The sequence below is a fragment of the Dermacentor andersoni genome, chromosome 6, assembly GCF_023375885.2.
Source record: "Dermacentor andersoni chromosome 6, qqDerAnde1_hic_scaffold, whole genome shotgun sequence".
NCBI classification, from domain to species: Eukaryota; Metazoa; Arthropoda; class Arachnida; order Ixodida; family Ixodidae; genus Dermacentor; species Dermacentor andersoni.
Genome location: NC_092819.1, coordinates 97,566,091 through 97,578,336, shown reverse-complemented (window position 1 = coordinate 97,578,336; position 12,246 = coordinate 97,566,091). Strand labels below are relative to the sequence as shown.

The 12,246-nt window shown below is 45.8% G+C and overlaps 2 protein-coding genes across 2 annotated transcripts; one reads left to right on the top strand and one right to left on the bottom strand.

Moving 5' to 3' along the window:
• The first annotated feature begins 611 nt into the window (after positions 1 to 611).
• On the top strand, positions 612 to 3,462 carry LOC126523080 (uncharacterized). The gene is made up of 3 exons (XM_050171938.3): positions 612 to 913; positions 970 to 1,155; positions 2,229 to 3,462. The coding sequence occupies exons 1-3, from the start codon at positions 646 to 648 to the stop codon at positions 2,693 to 2,695; spliced, it is 921 nt and encodes a 306-aa protein (XP_050027895.1). The 5' UTR covers positions 612 to 645; the 3' UTR covers positions 2,696 to 3,462.
• Positions 3,463 to 3,618: 156 nt separating this feature from the next.
• On the bottom strand, positions 3,619 to 5,223 carry LOC126523083 (putative nuclease HARBI1). The gene is made up of 2 exons (XM_050171944.3): positions 4,628 to 5,223; positions 3,619 to 3,986 (listed from the first exon to the last, which is right to left on the bottom strand). The coding sequence occupies exons 1-2, from the start codon at positions 5,219 to 5,221 to the stop codon at positions 3,915 to 3,917; spliced, it is 666 nt and encodes a 221-aa protein (XP_050027901.2). The 5' UTR covers positions 5,222 to 5,223; the 3' UTR covers positions 3,619 to 3,914.
• Between the last annotated feature and the right edge of the window lie 7,023 nt (positions 5,224 to 12,246).

The window sequence follows — 12,246 nt, the reverse complement described above, 5'->3', positions numbered from 1 at the left end:
AATTATGTAGGTTCCGCGAGGAGGCGCTGCGATCGCCGTGGTGTGCGGACCTGCTCACATCGGCTCTGTATTCTTGAAATGTTTTCGCTGCGATTTCCTGTGAATACCAGCCCGAATTTTGTACCATTCGAACCGTGAGACCACCAGGACTCTGTAGATACTAAGGCCCGTATTCTGAAACGTTCCTCACCTCAGACCATTTCCTTACCTTACGTGAGGAGCCCTTCATGCCTCCTTACCTCAAGGAGCTCCTTCAGGGCTCCAGCGTATTCTAAAAGCTTCCTTCAACGTTCCTTTCGAAAGGGCCTCCTCAGTAAGGTAACGTGCGTATTTCACGAGTCTTGGTTCGAGGGTAGATGTGAAATATTAAATAAACATTCACTTTCAAGCCAGAATAAATAATATGTGTAATATTTTGTTATGCGCATCGATAAATGTTTACGTGCGCACTGCTATTTTGCTAGGCAGGTGCCCATCTTGTTCTGTTTTATTTAACTTTCTGCTTTTTCGGCAGGCAAAAATGTTGGTCTAGCAACATTGGCGACAATCTTCTGACCGCTTCTGACTACGCCACCACGCTTCTGAATACTTCTGACCAACGCCTCGTTGTTTACACAGGTTGTGATAGCCGCGTACGTAAAAAACATGCCCGGGAAGCTGTTTTACAGCGACGAAGAAAAAGACCTAGTGACGGAGCTTGTGCGTAAGTACAAGTTCTCGATCGAAAACAAAAAATCTGACACCGTGTCGCTGTCGAGAAAGATGAAAGCGTGGGATGCATTGACTGCCGAATTCAACAGCGCAGAAAATGTGCGGCCGCGCACTGTCTCACAACTAAGAAAGCTATGGGACAACCTAAAGCAGCGCTGGAAGAAAGAAAAGGCCAAGCAAATAAGGGATGCCATGGCTACAGGTGAGATTGTGCTACTTCAGTGTTTGCCCTTGTGTTCGAGCCAGTGTCTATCGCAGGAGGTGGGCCGCCGCCGGAACCTGTAGACGAGCGGCTATCGCAGATCGAGGCTGCAGTTCCGCATCTTTCGGAACGCGTCAAGAATCCATATGATAGCGATCGACCGCCATCAACACAACCTGCCGATAGCGTGGCTGACATCATCGCCGGAATGACGCAGAGCAACGCAGAGGACAGTGACGACGGTCAGTGACGACCGGTCGCTATACGCGCTATTACAGTGTGTTTCTGTGACATTGCTGGGTTTTATAAATCGTTGTGCACAGCTCACCGGTGTATACGGTGTGTGGAGACAGCTACAACGCACCTGCACAAAATGCCGCCGAAGCGTGCATTCAGTGCTGTTCTACTTATGCAACAACCAATTATTTCACGCAAACGGTAAAGCCTCGCTTTCACCGATTCCAACAGTTTGTGGGATCTGTTGTCTTCACGGTGTGGAGTAAATAAAAAAAAATCATGTAAGCAGAGCGAGGGGAGATGCACTGTGTCATGTTTGTTTGCATGGCACTGCTAATTCGTTGTGATGTTAGAATTATTGTGCATACCAGCTAAGCTGAGCTGAGCTATGTGTATATTTGGTAACCCATATCTTGGCAACACCTTCCGAATGCAAAAAATAAGAATACACGCATAAATATGCAGAAGTTCTTATTCCTTGGTTATTTGTCTGCCCAGTATGTGCATGTTTTCTTATGCTGTGAAACAAATACCAAGCAATGTTATGCATGCGAACAGCTACATCACTCAACACTTACTGAAATTTCATCTTTCTTAGGCACTGCCTAAAACACTGCGCACCATATCTACATGTAGATAGATGTGGCAGTATAAAAATTTAATTTTTATGTAACAAATAAGCCACAGTGCCATAATAGTACTCTTAACCCATACATATCTGTGTTTTCTTATTGTGTAGCCTTGTGCACGTCAGTTTTTCTGGGCTCTTGAATGCATGAGTACTATACGAAACCACAATGAGAGCCAAAGTGCAAGAGGAAATGCGCAGGGTCCGCTATTTTCTTGCGTATAAGGACCATGAATTAAGCCACTACCACATTCTCCGTGGCCTACTGCTTAGTTTCTATGAGTACAATATTTATCTTCAACTGTAAGCGCATGAGATGGCCAAATAAAGCACAAACAGCGAGCACTGGTATTCAGACAATTTTTATGTTATGGCATGACAGAACACTACATAGCAGCAGACTAGATAATTATATTTGTGTTTTCTACAAATGCATTTTTATTTTTGCAGATCGTACCCTGGAACTAAGCAGGACTGAATATTTGTATATGGATTCTGCGAATGCTACATCCCCGTTACCAGCAGACCCTATTGAGGCCTCATCTGAGCCTGCGCAGTGCACACGGCAAGCCTCTCAGCAGACTCAATGCACTACAACCCAGTCAGCATCTCAGGAAACAGCGGTTAGCCGGCGTGCACTTTTGCAGCAGACGCTATCCACTGAACTGGAATCCCGGCTGCAAGCGTTGCAGGATGAAAGATGCCAAAGAGCCACAGAGCACAAAGCCAGAATGAGAATGATGGAAGAGGAGCATGGATGGAAAAGACTGCAATATGCTGACGAGGAGAGGAAAAGAAGTTCTTTGCACAGGATGCAACTGCGTCTTCTGAAGGCTAAACTGAAGGTCTCCTCAATGAGAGCAGAAGTTCTTGCCAAGCAACTGGCTGGTGATGAGGCAAAGAGTAACTCTCAATAAACAAGTTGTAACAGTTTTTAGCGTAATGTTCCATTGGAGCCATTGCTCAACAATTACAGATAGGAAACAAACGTAAAGAAAGGGGGTTAACCGAGGAGCCCGATTTTTATTAGTCATGTCATAAGAAGCCAACAAACACTGACACCAAGGACCACATAGGGGAAATTACTTGTGCTTAATAAATGAAATTTGACACCAAGGACCACATAGGGAAAATTACTTGTGCTTAATAAATGAAATTTCATTTATTAAGCACAAGTAATTTCCCCTATGTGGTCCTTGGTGTCAGTGTTTGTTGGCTTCTTAAGATAGGAAACAAGGCATACACATTACATAAGACGATAGTATTTTTACATCTCCTGTAATAACACACCAGTGGTGCCATGAAGTAATAATGGTCTGTTGTTTGCTCAGTCCCTGTTCTGGTGAGCTGCAGTGCTCGAAAAGCGTCTCTCAATGAGCCGCCTTCGCAGCTGGTTGCCACGAGGAGTGTCAGCTGGTGCAGGCCCTGGTTCACTTGCATCCTCTTCTTCATTTCCATTCAACCACAAATCACCCAATTTAGACGCCACATTATGAAGTGATGCACATGCTGTTATTATTGCACATGTCCTCTCCTTTTTTGTTTGAAGGTTTGTCTTCAGGCAGCCAAACCGCCTCTTCCAAACTCCAAATGCTCTCTCTACTGAGTTCCTTGTTTTTATTTGGCTCTTGTTGTATCTGCACAAAAGTACACAAAGTTACAGCAGAATTAGTTCAAACAAATCAGTCAGCCTGTCAGGCCACAGATGAGCTTAATTATTTGAATTTTTTATATACACACATCCAACACACATTCCCATCAAAACTGAATGTTAAGTAGTGCGTTATGGCACTACATAAAGTGCATGGCAGCTCTTCAGCAATACGTAACAAAAGGTACAATTTCCAGCTGCACTGTTTCGTACACAAAGCACTTTCTTTAACTTTATATCCTTTAATTCAAGTGGTGCATGTTATCTATGGCACTCACCATAAGGTACATGTACACTGCCAAACCGCACAGAATCAATAGAGGTGATGAATTTAAATATGCATCCTGCCTTTTTTCTGCAGCTGTCTGGGGGTATTTCAGGGGTGGCATGAGGTACGGCAGGCAAGCATATCCCTGGTCTCCCAGAAGCATGCCAGACACAGTTCCTTGCTCGTATGATGTCATCACACGACTGTTTTCAAAAATTCAGCTGTCGTGAACAGAACCAGGCCAACCTGCAACAATGTCAAAGAACTGAAGCTCGGGTCCTGTCACAGCCTGAAACAGCAAACAAACAAAAATGTGATTTTAGAAATACTGCGTGCCTCTGCACACAATAAAACTTCAACACAGAATGAAGAAAACGTTAGTGACATACATTCATCAGCATCAGCCTATGTTTATGTCCACTGCCCCCCCCCCCCCCGGGACGAACGCCTCTCCCTGCGATTTCCAATTACCCCTGTCGTGCGCTAGCTGACTCCAAGTTATGCCTACAAATTTCCAAACTTCATCACCTCACCTAGTTTTCTACCGTCCCAGTCAGGATTTGTCAGTGTCTGCCGTATGCACTCCAACCCAATTTTATTGTTCTGTAAATTTCCTTCTCATGATCAGAGTGACATGCATTACTTGAGCTATAAACAGCTTACACGTTAAAATGACACGAATGCACGACAGGAAATGAATACACGGGACACGACTCGCCTGCAGTGTTTCTTGTTGTCTGGATCAACTTACCCAGAAAAACGTATTATATCGTTCAATTAAACTTGTGAAATACACGGTACGCACAGCTACTCATCGTGCAATAGTGTTTTAGCTACGTCGACATGTCACTAACGCACAGAAGTTCGCGGGCGTCAATCAACGAGGTATTACTTGAAAACAAGTAAAAAAATAAAACGCCCACAACTTACCTGCACATTTATCGAAAACACGCCTTTTCGGTTCCTGTACACTTCTGCGTTGTCTCCTCCGGGACTGATGATTTGCACGTGCGTGCAGTCGATGCAGCCAGTGACGCCCGGAAAGCCAGCGATATTATAAAATCTTGTCTTGACGGACTTCGCTTCTGCACTTGTCGGTAGGCGCACGTACTTGCGGAACAGTCCCACGCAGATTGCTTGCGTCACCTCCCAGATGCTCCTGCTCACGGATGGCTGCGATACGTTGACGAGGTCGCCAACAACAGTCTGCATCGCACCGGTTGCGTAGAATCGGAGTGTGATGAGGAGCTTTAACACAGGCGGAAGAGGCTCACCTCTTTTGTCATCATTTCTGTTGAGCCGCAGCTCTTTCAGTAGCAGTACAACAGACTGCTTGGAGAAGCGATATCTCGACCGAAATTCTTCATCGGTGTACAGTTCTAGAGGGTTCAACCGATCTCTCAAGTTTCTCGCTGAAGGTGACGGATAGCGGTACACCTCACCGTACACGAAGTCAGTTGCTCGTAGCGCGAATTCCACAAAATTTTCGACATTGCTGTCAATGAACGAGCCACACACCGCCATTTTTTTTTTCAACTGGCCGCGGCACCGTAGCCGCCTAATAGCTGCGGTGCTTCTCATGCCATCTGTTGGCAGATGAGAGAGTTTGCAAAGTGCTGCAGAGAAGCGCCCTTTTAGTGCAAGGAGCGAGGCAAGGCGGCACGAAGGTAGCTCCAGCGCTACCTTAACCTGAGGGAGCTCCAAGGGAGGCCTCAGTGAGGGCACCTTAGTAAGGAGCGTTCCAGAATATGTGGTAAGGCGTCCTCAAGCAGTTGAGGTTTCCTCAGTGAGGTAAGGAGCGTTTCAGAATACGGCCCTAAGTTTTCAGGTGAGACATTTATTTTTTCGGGACTGCGACCACTTTTGTGTTACGACCACGCCGTCGCCGAGCTAAGACTAAGCGCGTGCGCCAGGTGCTCGGGCTCCCAGGTGCTTGGCCTACCAGGCTACCTGGCGCGTTCCCGCGCGTGCCCGTGCGAGCTCTGCTACGACGCACAAGCCTCTGGCCAAATCCGCGAAGCATGGAAGTTGAAGTATGTGGCAAAGATATTTCCCCAGAAAAGTTAACCGCCGAAATTCGCTGGGGTACCACCCGTTCCCGTCGGTGTACCGCCCGTCGCCCCGACGAGAAACGTGGCCCAAAATTATCACAAGAACAACAACCTACGGCGCAAGACTCTCGCTCTCGCTGTAGACCCAGGCAGCATGTTCGGATCATCGTCATCGTCGTCGTCAGATCATCGTCAGACCCAAAGGAGCACTCAATATTTCCAAGGTCTGAAGCCCTACAGTGACTGCAGCTATTCTTCAAGCAACGCAACTTAGCTCAGAAGACAGTCAAAACGACACAATCTGCTCGAACAACCAGCAAAACATCATGGTGATTAACAACTTGTTAATGCAATGGGTCTGTAGCTGCTCGGGGATGTTGAGGGTTTACGAGATTTTATAAAAGGCACTACTACCACATTTTTCCAATCTGTAGGCATTAGCCAAGACTTCTCTATCTTGTTGAAAAATTCAAGTGTCCCTACCGATGCTTGAGATAGGTGTACCAGCGGTGTACCAGCTGAAGATATAAAAGTGTTCACCTAATAAGTTGACCTGGTCCTGTAGTGTTGTTTGTGTGCCTGGACATGTAAGCAGTGATATTGTGTATGATGAGTGCTCTCCTCTAAATTTTCTCACCTGGTCCCACATTCGTTCTGATGTAACCGTGCTAATAATTGAAGATATATATTTTTGCCATGATGGTTTTTCCGCCTGTCTCCGAATAAATCGTGCTTTGGCTTTGGCTTGTTTGAAGTTTAAGAGCTTGCTATAGGTGGGGTACCTCCGTAGGATTCCCCAGGCCTTATTTTGTTCTTTTTTAGCGTCGGTACACTCCTTCGTCCACCAGGGGTTTAGCTTTTTGCGCACAATACCCGATGACTGGGGTATCGCCTTTTCTGCCGCTGAGATTATGACCTCAGTGAATTTTTTTTGTTAAGTTCATGAACACTTAGGTCTGGCGAAAAGACATCTTCCAATTTCGACTTCTCCACGAAAACCGGCCTATTAGCGAGCTGTAATTTCCATCGGCGTGGCCTAGTGCTTAAGGTTGGTGGTGATGATAAGAGTTTAATGACTGTGGGTAAGTGATCAGTACCATATGATGTCTCAGGGCTTGCCATTTAAGATCATTAAAAAGGGATGGCGAGCAATAAGCTACATCTAAACAACTAAAAGTGCGGGAAGCTGGTAAAAAGTAGGTCAGGGCACCTGAATTTAAAAGGCAGATATCATTGGATAGAACAAAGTCTTCAACCAGCTGTCCTCTTTGATCAGTTTTGACACTGCCCCGAAGAGTACAATGAGCATTAATATCGCCTACTAAAACAAATCGTTCCGGTGATTGATCTGTTAAATTTTCTGTTTAGTAGTAAAATGGGTGCGGGGTAGAATATACAGTGAGTAAATGGTGATGGTTTTGCAAAATAGAATGGTGACAGCTACGGCCTCTAAAGATGTATTCAATAGGACATTTCGGGTAGGAGTGTCGCCCTGCACGACTATAGCCACTCCACCTGACAAACGGCTGAAACATTGGCGGTCCCTTCGGACAATGGTGAAAATTTTGAAAATTTGACTATTTTTTGGGCCGAGACTTGTTTCCTGGAGACACATTGCAACTGGTGAAAATATGTTGATGTCATTGATGTCACCTAGATTGTGTATGAGACCTCTACAATTCCAATGGATAATAAAAGCCATCTTGAAATTGAAACGTAAGAAATGGCCCTAACGAAAGAATAAGAGGTAAGATGTTAGGTGACATAGATTTAAAAAAAGGCTAATACAAAGGAGCGATAACCTTTAGTTTATCGCTTTCTTATTTAGCAGTGTTATTGGAACTTTGTCCCTCTTTCCGCGCTCGAGCGAGCGCTTGTCCTTTAGTGTCGACGACACCGGGGTTTCTGGTTCGACCTCTATCGATCTCTCTGAAGCGCTGGAGGACCGAGAGTTGGGCGCCGAGAAACGTGTCTCAGACCTTGGAGTTCGGTTGATCTTAGGGCCCTGCGGGACTGGTGTCTGCAGGGCCTTTGAAGAGGATGGAGCAGCGCCGGCTGCTTCCACCACGGGGGCGGGAGGGGTCACTGCGGAACCACTATGCGCGGGCTCAGAAGACACCTGAGGCCTCTGTGACACTGCCCCCACCTGCATCACAACGGCATAACTTCTTCGCGAAAGGTACGACAATCGCTTTCTTGTTTCAAAGAACGAGCTTTTTTGTTTGACAGTGCAATTACCTATTTTTCTTTTTTCCAGCAAGGGCAAGAGCCCGAGTAAGCTGGATGATCTCCTTTGCAGTTAACACAATGTGGGGAACAGGTGCAATTGTCAGATTGGTGATTGTTGGAGCTGCATTTCGCACAAGCTGTTTCTCCTCGACATGCATGTGAAGCATGTCCAAACCTTTAGCATTCGAAACATCGTCAGGGGTTCAGGATATATGGTCTCACAGTGACTTTGACATAAGCTGCATCGAGTGAGGTAGGCATTACGCTTGTTCCGAAGGTGAGTATAACGTGTTTGGTGGGGATTTCTTGGTCGTTTCTGCGGATTATTATTCTTTGTACTTTAGTAACATTTTGTTCTTGGAAAGCTTCCAGTAGTTCCTCATCGCGTAAACCAATAAAGTCTTCTTCAGATATTACTCCCCTGCTTGTATTAAGTGTTCTGTGCGCTGAAACTGTCACTGTTGCGTCGCCAATACTGGTAAGTTCAGAGAGCTTCTCGGCTTGATCTTTATTATTCAGTTCTAGGAGGAGGTCCCCGCTAGACATTTTGGAAGCTTTGTATGTAGGTCCGATTTTATCTTTCAGGCATTTGGCTACCAGGAATGGAGAGAGCTTTCTAACAGGCGTGTTGCTTTCACTGTGGACTACATAGTATTTGAGGAAAGATGGAGCGTTGCTTCCAAAGGAGAACTGAAATGGTACTTCGGTGCGGCATCTTTTCAGACGATGATCATAGACGACAGAGGTTTGCGCTGCCATAAGAAAATGCGTATGTTCGGCAACAGCGCCGACCGCCCACCACGGAGCCCAACCAGGGGACGCCACACAGCTTTTGTACAAGCCTGCACGACGCCAACCGTACGCAGTCACTATAACCAAATATGGTGTAAACAAGGTAGGATAGCCACACCAGGTTGACCCTTACCGCCAAGGAGACAGGAAATAAATTCAAGAGAAAAGAAGACTGGAAAGGTCAAAAAGTAAGAAAAAAAGACGAAGATCTCAGGAGAGAGAGAGAGGAAAAGGCGACTGCCAATTTCCCCCCGGTGGGTCCGTCCGGGGGGAAATCTACGTGAAGCAGAGGCCAAAGAAGTGTGTTGCCTCCACCGGGGAGCCTTAAAGGTCCGAACACCCGGCATCGGCTCAATCCCCAGGAACCCCCTTTCCCCGGACACGGCTACACGCGGGAGGGTCCAACCCTCGTGTGCTCGGGTACGTGGTGTCGCAACGCACCAAGCGCCTGCTGACGCAGACGCCCCTGCGGGGGGAAAAGCATGTATAAAGCCACGCTTTGCTAAACGGCGAACAATTATACAACACAAAAAAATAATTCCAAGACGTCTGCACTATAACTGAAACGCACTCAAAAGCCAGAAAGAGATACAAGAACTATGCACAAGCAGAGATACTACACATGCTTACAAGTCCCGTGTCAGAAATCAACCAAGCAACAACGTATGAGGTTGTTCGTTAAATACATGGTCAGTTTTGTGCGAAAATGTCAAACATATAGTAGTGTAACGGATTGCGTACAAAAAGAACTACGTGCCACTATTTCTAATTAGAAACTTCTTCCGTTCTTCTTTGGAAATGCTAAATATAGTAAAGTTTTTATTTTCTAATGAGTTTAGGCAAGCAGGAATCTAGCGTCCGTCTCTTTAACCCACATACTAGAATAAAGCACAAATAAGGAAGGTCCTTGCCTAATATTAAAACGGAATTCTATATTTTTCCTAAGGTTGCGAAATTTAACAAAGCAAGCATTGTTGAATAACAAGCTTTGCTTCTATGTTACAATGAGGTTAAAGCTGTGTATTTTGTGACTTGGTAAACTCTTAAATTTTTTAAACAATTCACTTGTATGGGCGTCGAATTGCTATATTCTGTAACAAGAATACCTTGTTTCTATTTTCTTGAAATGTATATCTTGAGATGTGAGAGGACAATAATTCATTGTAAAGCAAAAGCTTGATTTTCAACTTAGGCAATTATCAAAATTTAGACAATATGCCGCACATCAATGGTCCCAGTTTAGATTTTCATTAGAAATTATTCCTAACGATGCAATTTCTTTCACAATCTGAATTTTTTCGGGCCCGAGGTACTTACTTAAGCTATACGGGAGTCAGCTTTCTGTACAGGTGCAAACAACACCGCTTTCCTATTTTGTAGAGTTGTCTACTAAGGCATTTGCTGTTTCCCATATAAAATTACCATGGCAATATTAGTGGCTATATCTATAAGATTGCCTAAATCAATGCCATGAAAAAAGTAAGCCAGTAGCATCTGCATAAATTATAAAATTCGCACAGTCGTTGATTCCGCTTATATTGTTCATATAAATATTAAACAGTAGTGGCTGTGATATGCTGCCCTGAAGTACGCCTGATATTATAGTTAATAAGGAAGATCGCTTTTCATTCACAACTACGGATTATTTCCTTTGTGATAAATATGACTTCAATATGTGTGTGTGTGTGTGTGTGTGTGTGTGTGTGTGTGTGTGTGTGTGTGTGTGTGTGTGTGTGTGTGTGTGTGTGTGTGTGTGTGTGTGTGTGTGTGTGTGTGTGTGTGTGTGTGTGTGTGTGTGTGTGTGTGTGTGTGTGTGTGTGTGTGTGTGTGTGTGTGTGTGTGTGTGTGTGTGTGTGTGTGTGTGTGTGTGTGTGTGTGTGTGTGTGTGTGTGTGTGTGTGTGTGTGTGTGTGTGTGTGTGTGTGTGTGTGTGTGTGTGTGTGTGTGTGTGTGTGTGTGTGTGTGTGTGTGTGTGTGTGTGTGTGTGTGTGTGTGTGTGTGTGTGTGTGTGTGTGTGTGTGTGTGTGTGTGTGTGTGTGTGTGTGTGTGTGTGTGTGTGTGTGTGTGTGTGTGTGTGTGTGTGTGTGTGTGTGTGTGTGTGTGTGTGTGTGTGTGTGTGTGTGTGTGTGTGTGTGTGTGTGTGTGTGTGTGTGTGTGTGTGTGTGTGTGTGTGTGTGTGTGTGTGTGTGTGTGTGTGTGTGTGTGTGTGTGTGTGTGTGTGTGTGTGTGTGTGTGTGTGTGTGTGTGTGTGTGTGTGTGTGTGTGTGTGTGTGTGTGTGTGTGTGTGTGTGTGTGTGTGTGTGTGTGTGTGTGTGTGTGTGTGTGTGTGTGTGTGTGTGTGTGTGTGTGTGTGTGTGTGTGTGTGTGTGTGTGTGTGTGTGTGTGTGTGTGTGTGTGTGTGTGTGTGTGTGTGTGTGTGTGTGTGTGTGTGTGTGTGTGTGTGTGTGTGTGTGAGAGAGAGAGAGAGAGAGAGAGAGAGAGAGAGAGAGCTCGGGCATCATTCCAGCCGTCCAAGGAGCATTGTGCCAGCTTCCCAGGGAGTTCCAGAGGGCATTGTGGCGAGGCCCAGGTAGTTATTGTGGCACAATACTCATACACGTCTCTTCCACGCCTTGCCCATGTGCAGGTGCCCAACAAAGTAAACGGAGCACGCGAGCGGCGGCTCAACTGCTGTTGTAGCGGTGACAGCGAGCACGACAACGCATGCGCAAAAGTAATAAGGGGTAGAGAGAGAGAAAGGCAAAGGAAAGACAGGGAGGTTAACCAGAGATTATGTCCGGTTGGCTACCATGCACTGGGGGAGGACCAAGAGGATTTAATAGTTGAGAAAGAAAGAAGGATAAAAAAGGAAAAAAAACTAAGCACACACACGCACGTACACACGAACTATTTCTGTGGGCACTGTCACGCAGCCCGCAAAGGCGTTCTTAGTCTTACGCAGTGTCACAAGACTAGCCGTGCCATGCGCCTTTCACCATCAGGCGAAGGAGAGCTTACTTCCAAGTGCACCGCTAGAGCAACCCTTTGCTCTTGTAGCAACCATTTATGGACTGCAATCAGCTCTTCCCAGAAGTGCTTGTTTCGTGCACGTGTGCTGAGCGTCTCTGACCGAGATTTTTTCTTGTGGAATAAATAATCTCCTTGCGAGATTTTTTTCTTGAAATGTATTTTTGCACTCCTTGTAGAAAGCGTGCGAATCGGCTGCACACGGTACTAGTCTATCGCGTTTAGAATTCGCCGAACCGCGGCACGACCTCCACGTTTGTTCTCGGTGACGGTGAGACAATGGTGATCGTCGCATGCCTCGAGAAACAAAGCTCGGCTAGTGGCGCGAAGCAAACAATTCGGACAAGAGCTGCTTCATCGACAAATGGCTGGTGCAAGTGCAAAGATCTCCCCTAGCATTGACCGTTGGAAGCGGAGCACTTTCGTGGGAGCCGTCGATGAGGCAGTGGTCAAATGTTTATCTAACAGCAAG

What these genes read in the sequence shown, in the direction of transcription:
- LOC126523080 (XM_050171938.3), top strand. Translation starts at nt 646, where the DNA reads ATGCCCGGGAAGCTGTTTTACAGCGACGAAGAAAAAGACCTAGTGACG. An exon ending in AAGGGATGCCATGGCTACAG is followed by an intron (nt 914 to 969) that starts GTGAGATTGTGC and finishes TGTCTATCGCAG; the next exon opens with GAGGTGGGCCGCCGCCGGAA. An exon ending in CGCAGAGGACAGTGACGACG is followed by an intron (nt 1,156 to 2,228) that starts GTCAGTGACGAC and finishes TTATTTTTGCAG; the next exon opens with ATCGTACCCTGGAACTAAGC.
- LOC126523083 (XM_050171944.3), bottom strand. Translation starts at nt 5,221, where the DNA reads ATGGCGGTGTGTGGCTCGTTCATTGACAGCAATGTCGAAAATTTTGTG. An exon ending in TGTTTTCGATAAATGTGCAG is followed by an intron (nt 3,987 to 4,627) that starts GTAAGTTGTGGG and finishes TTGCTGTTTCAG; the next exon opens with GCTGTGACAGGACCCGAGCT.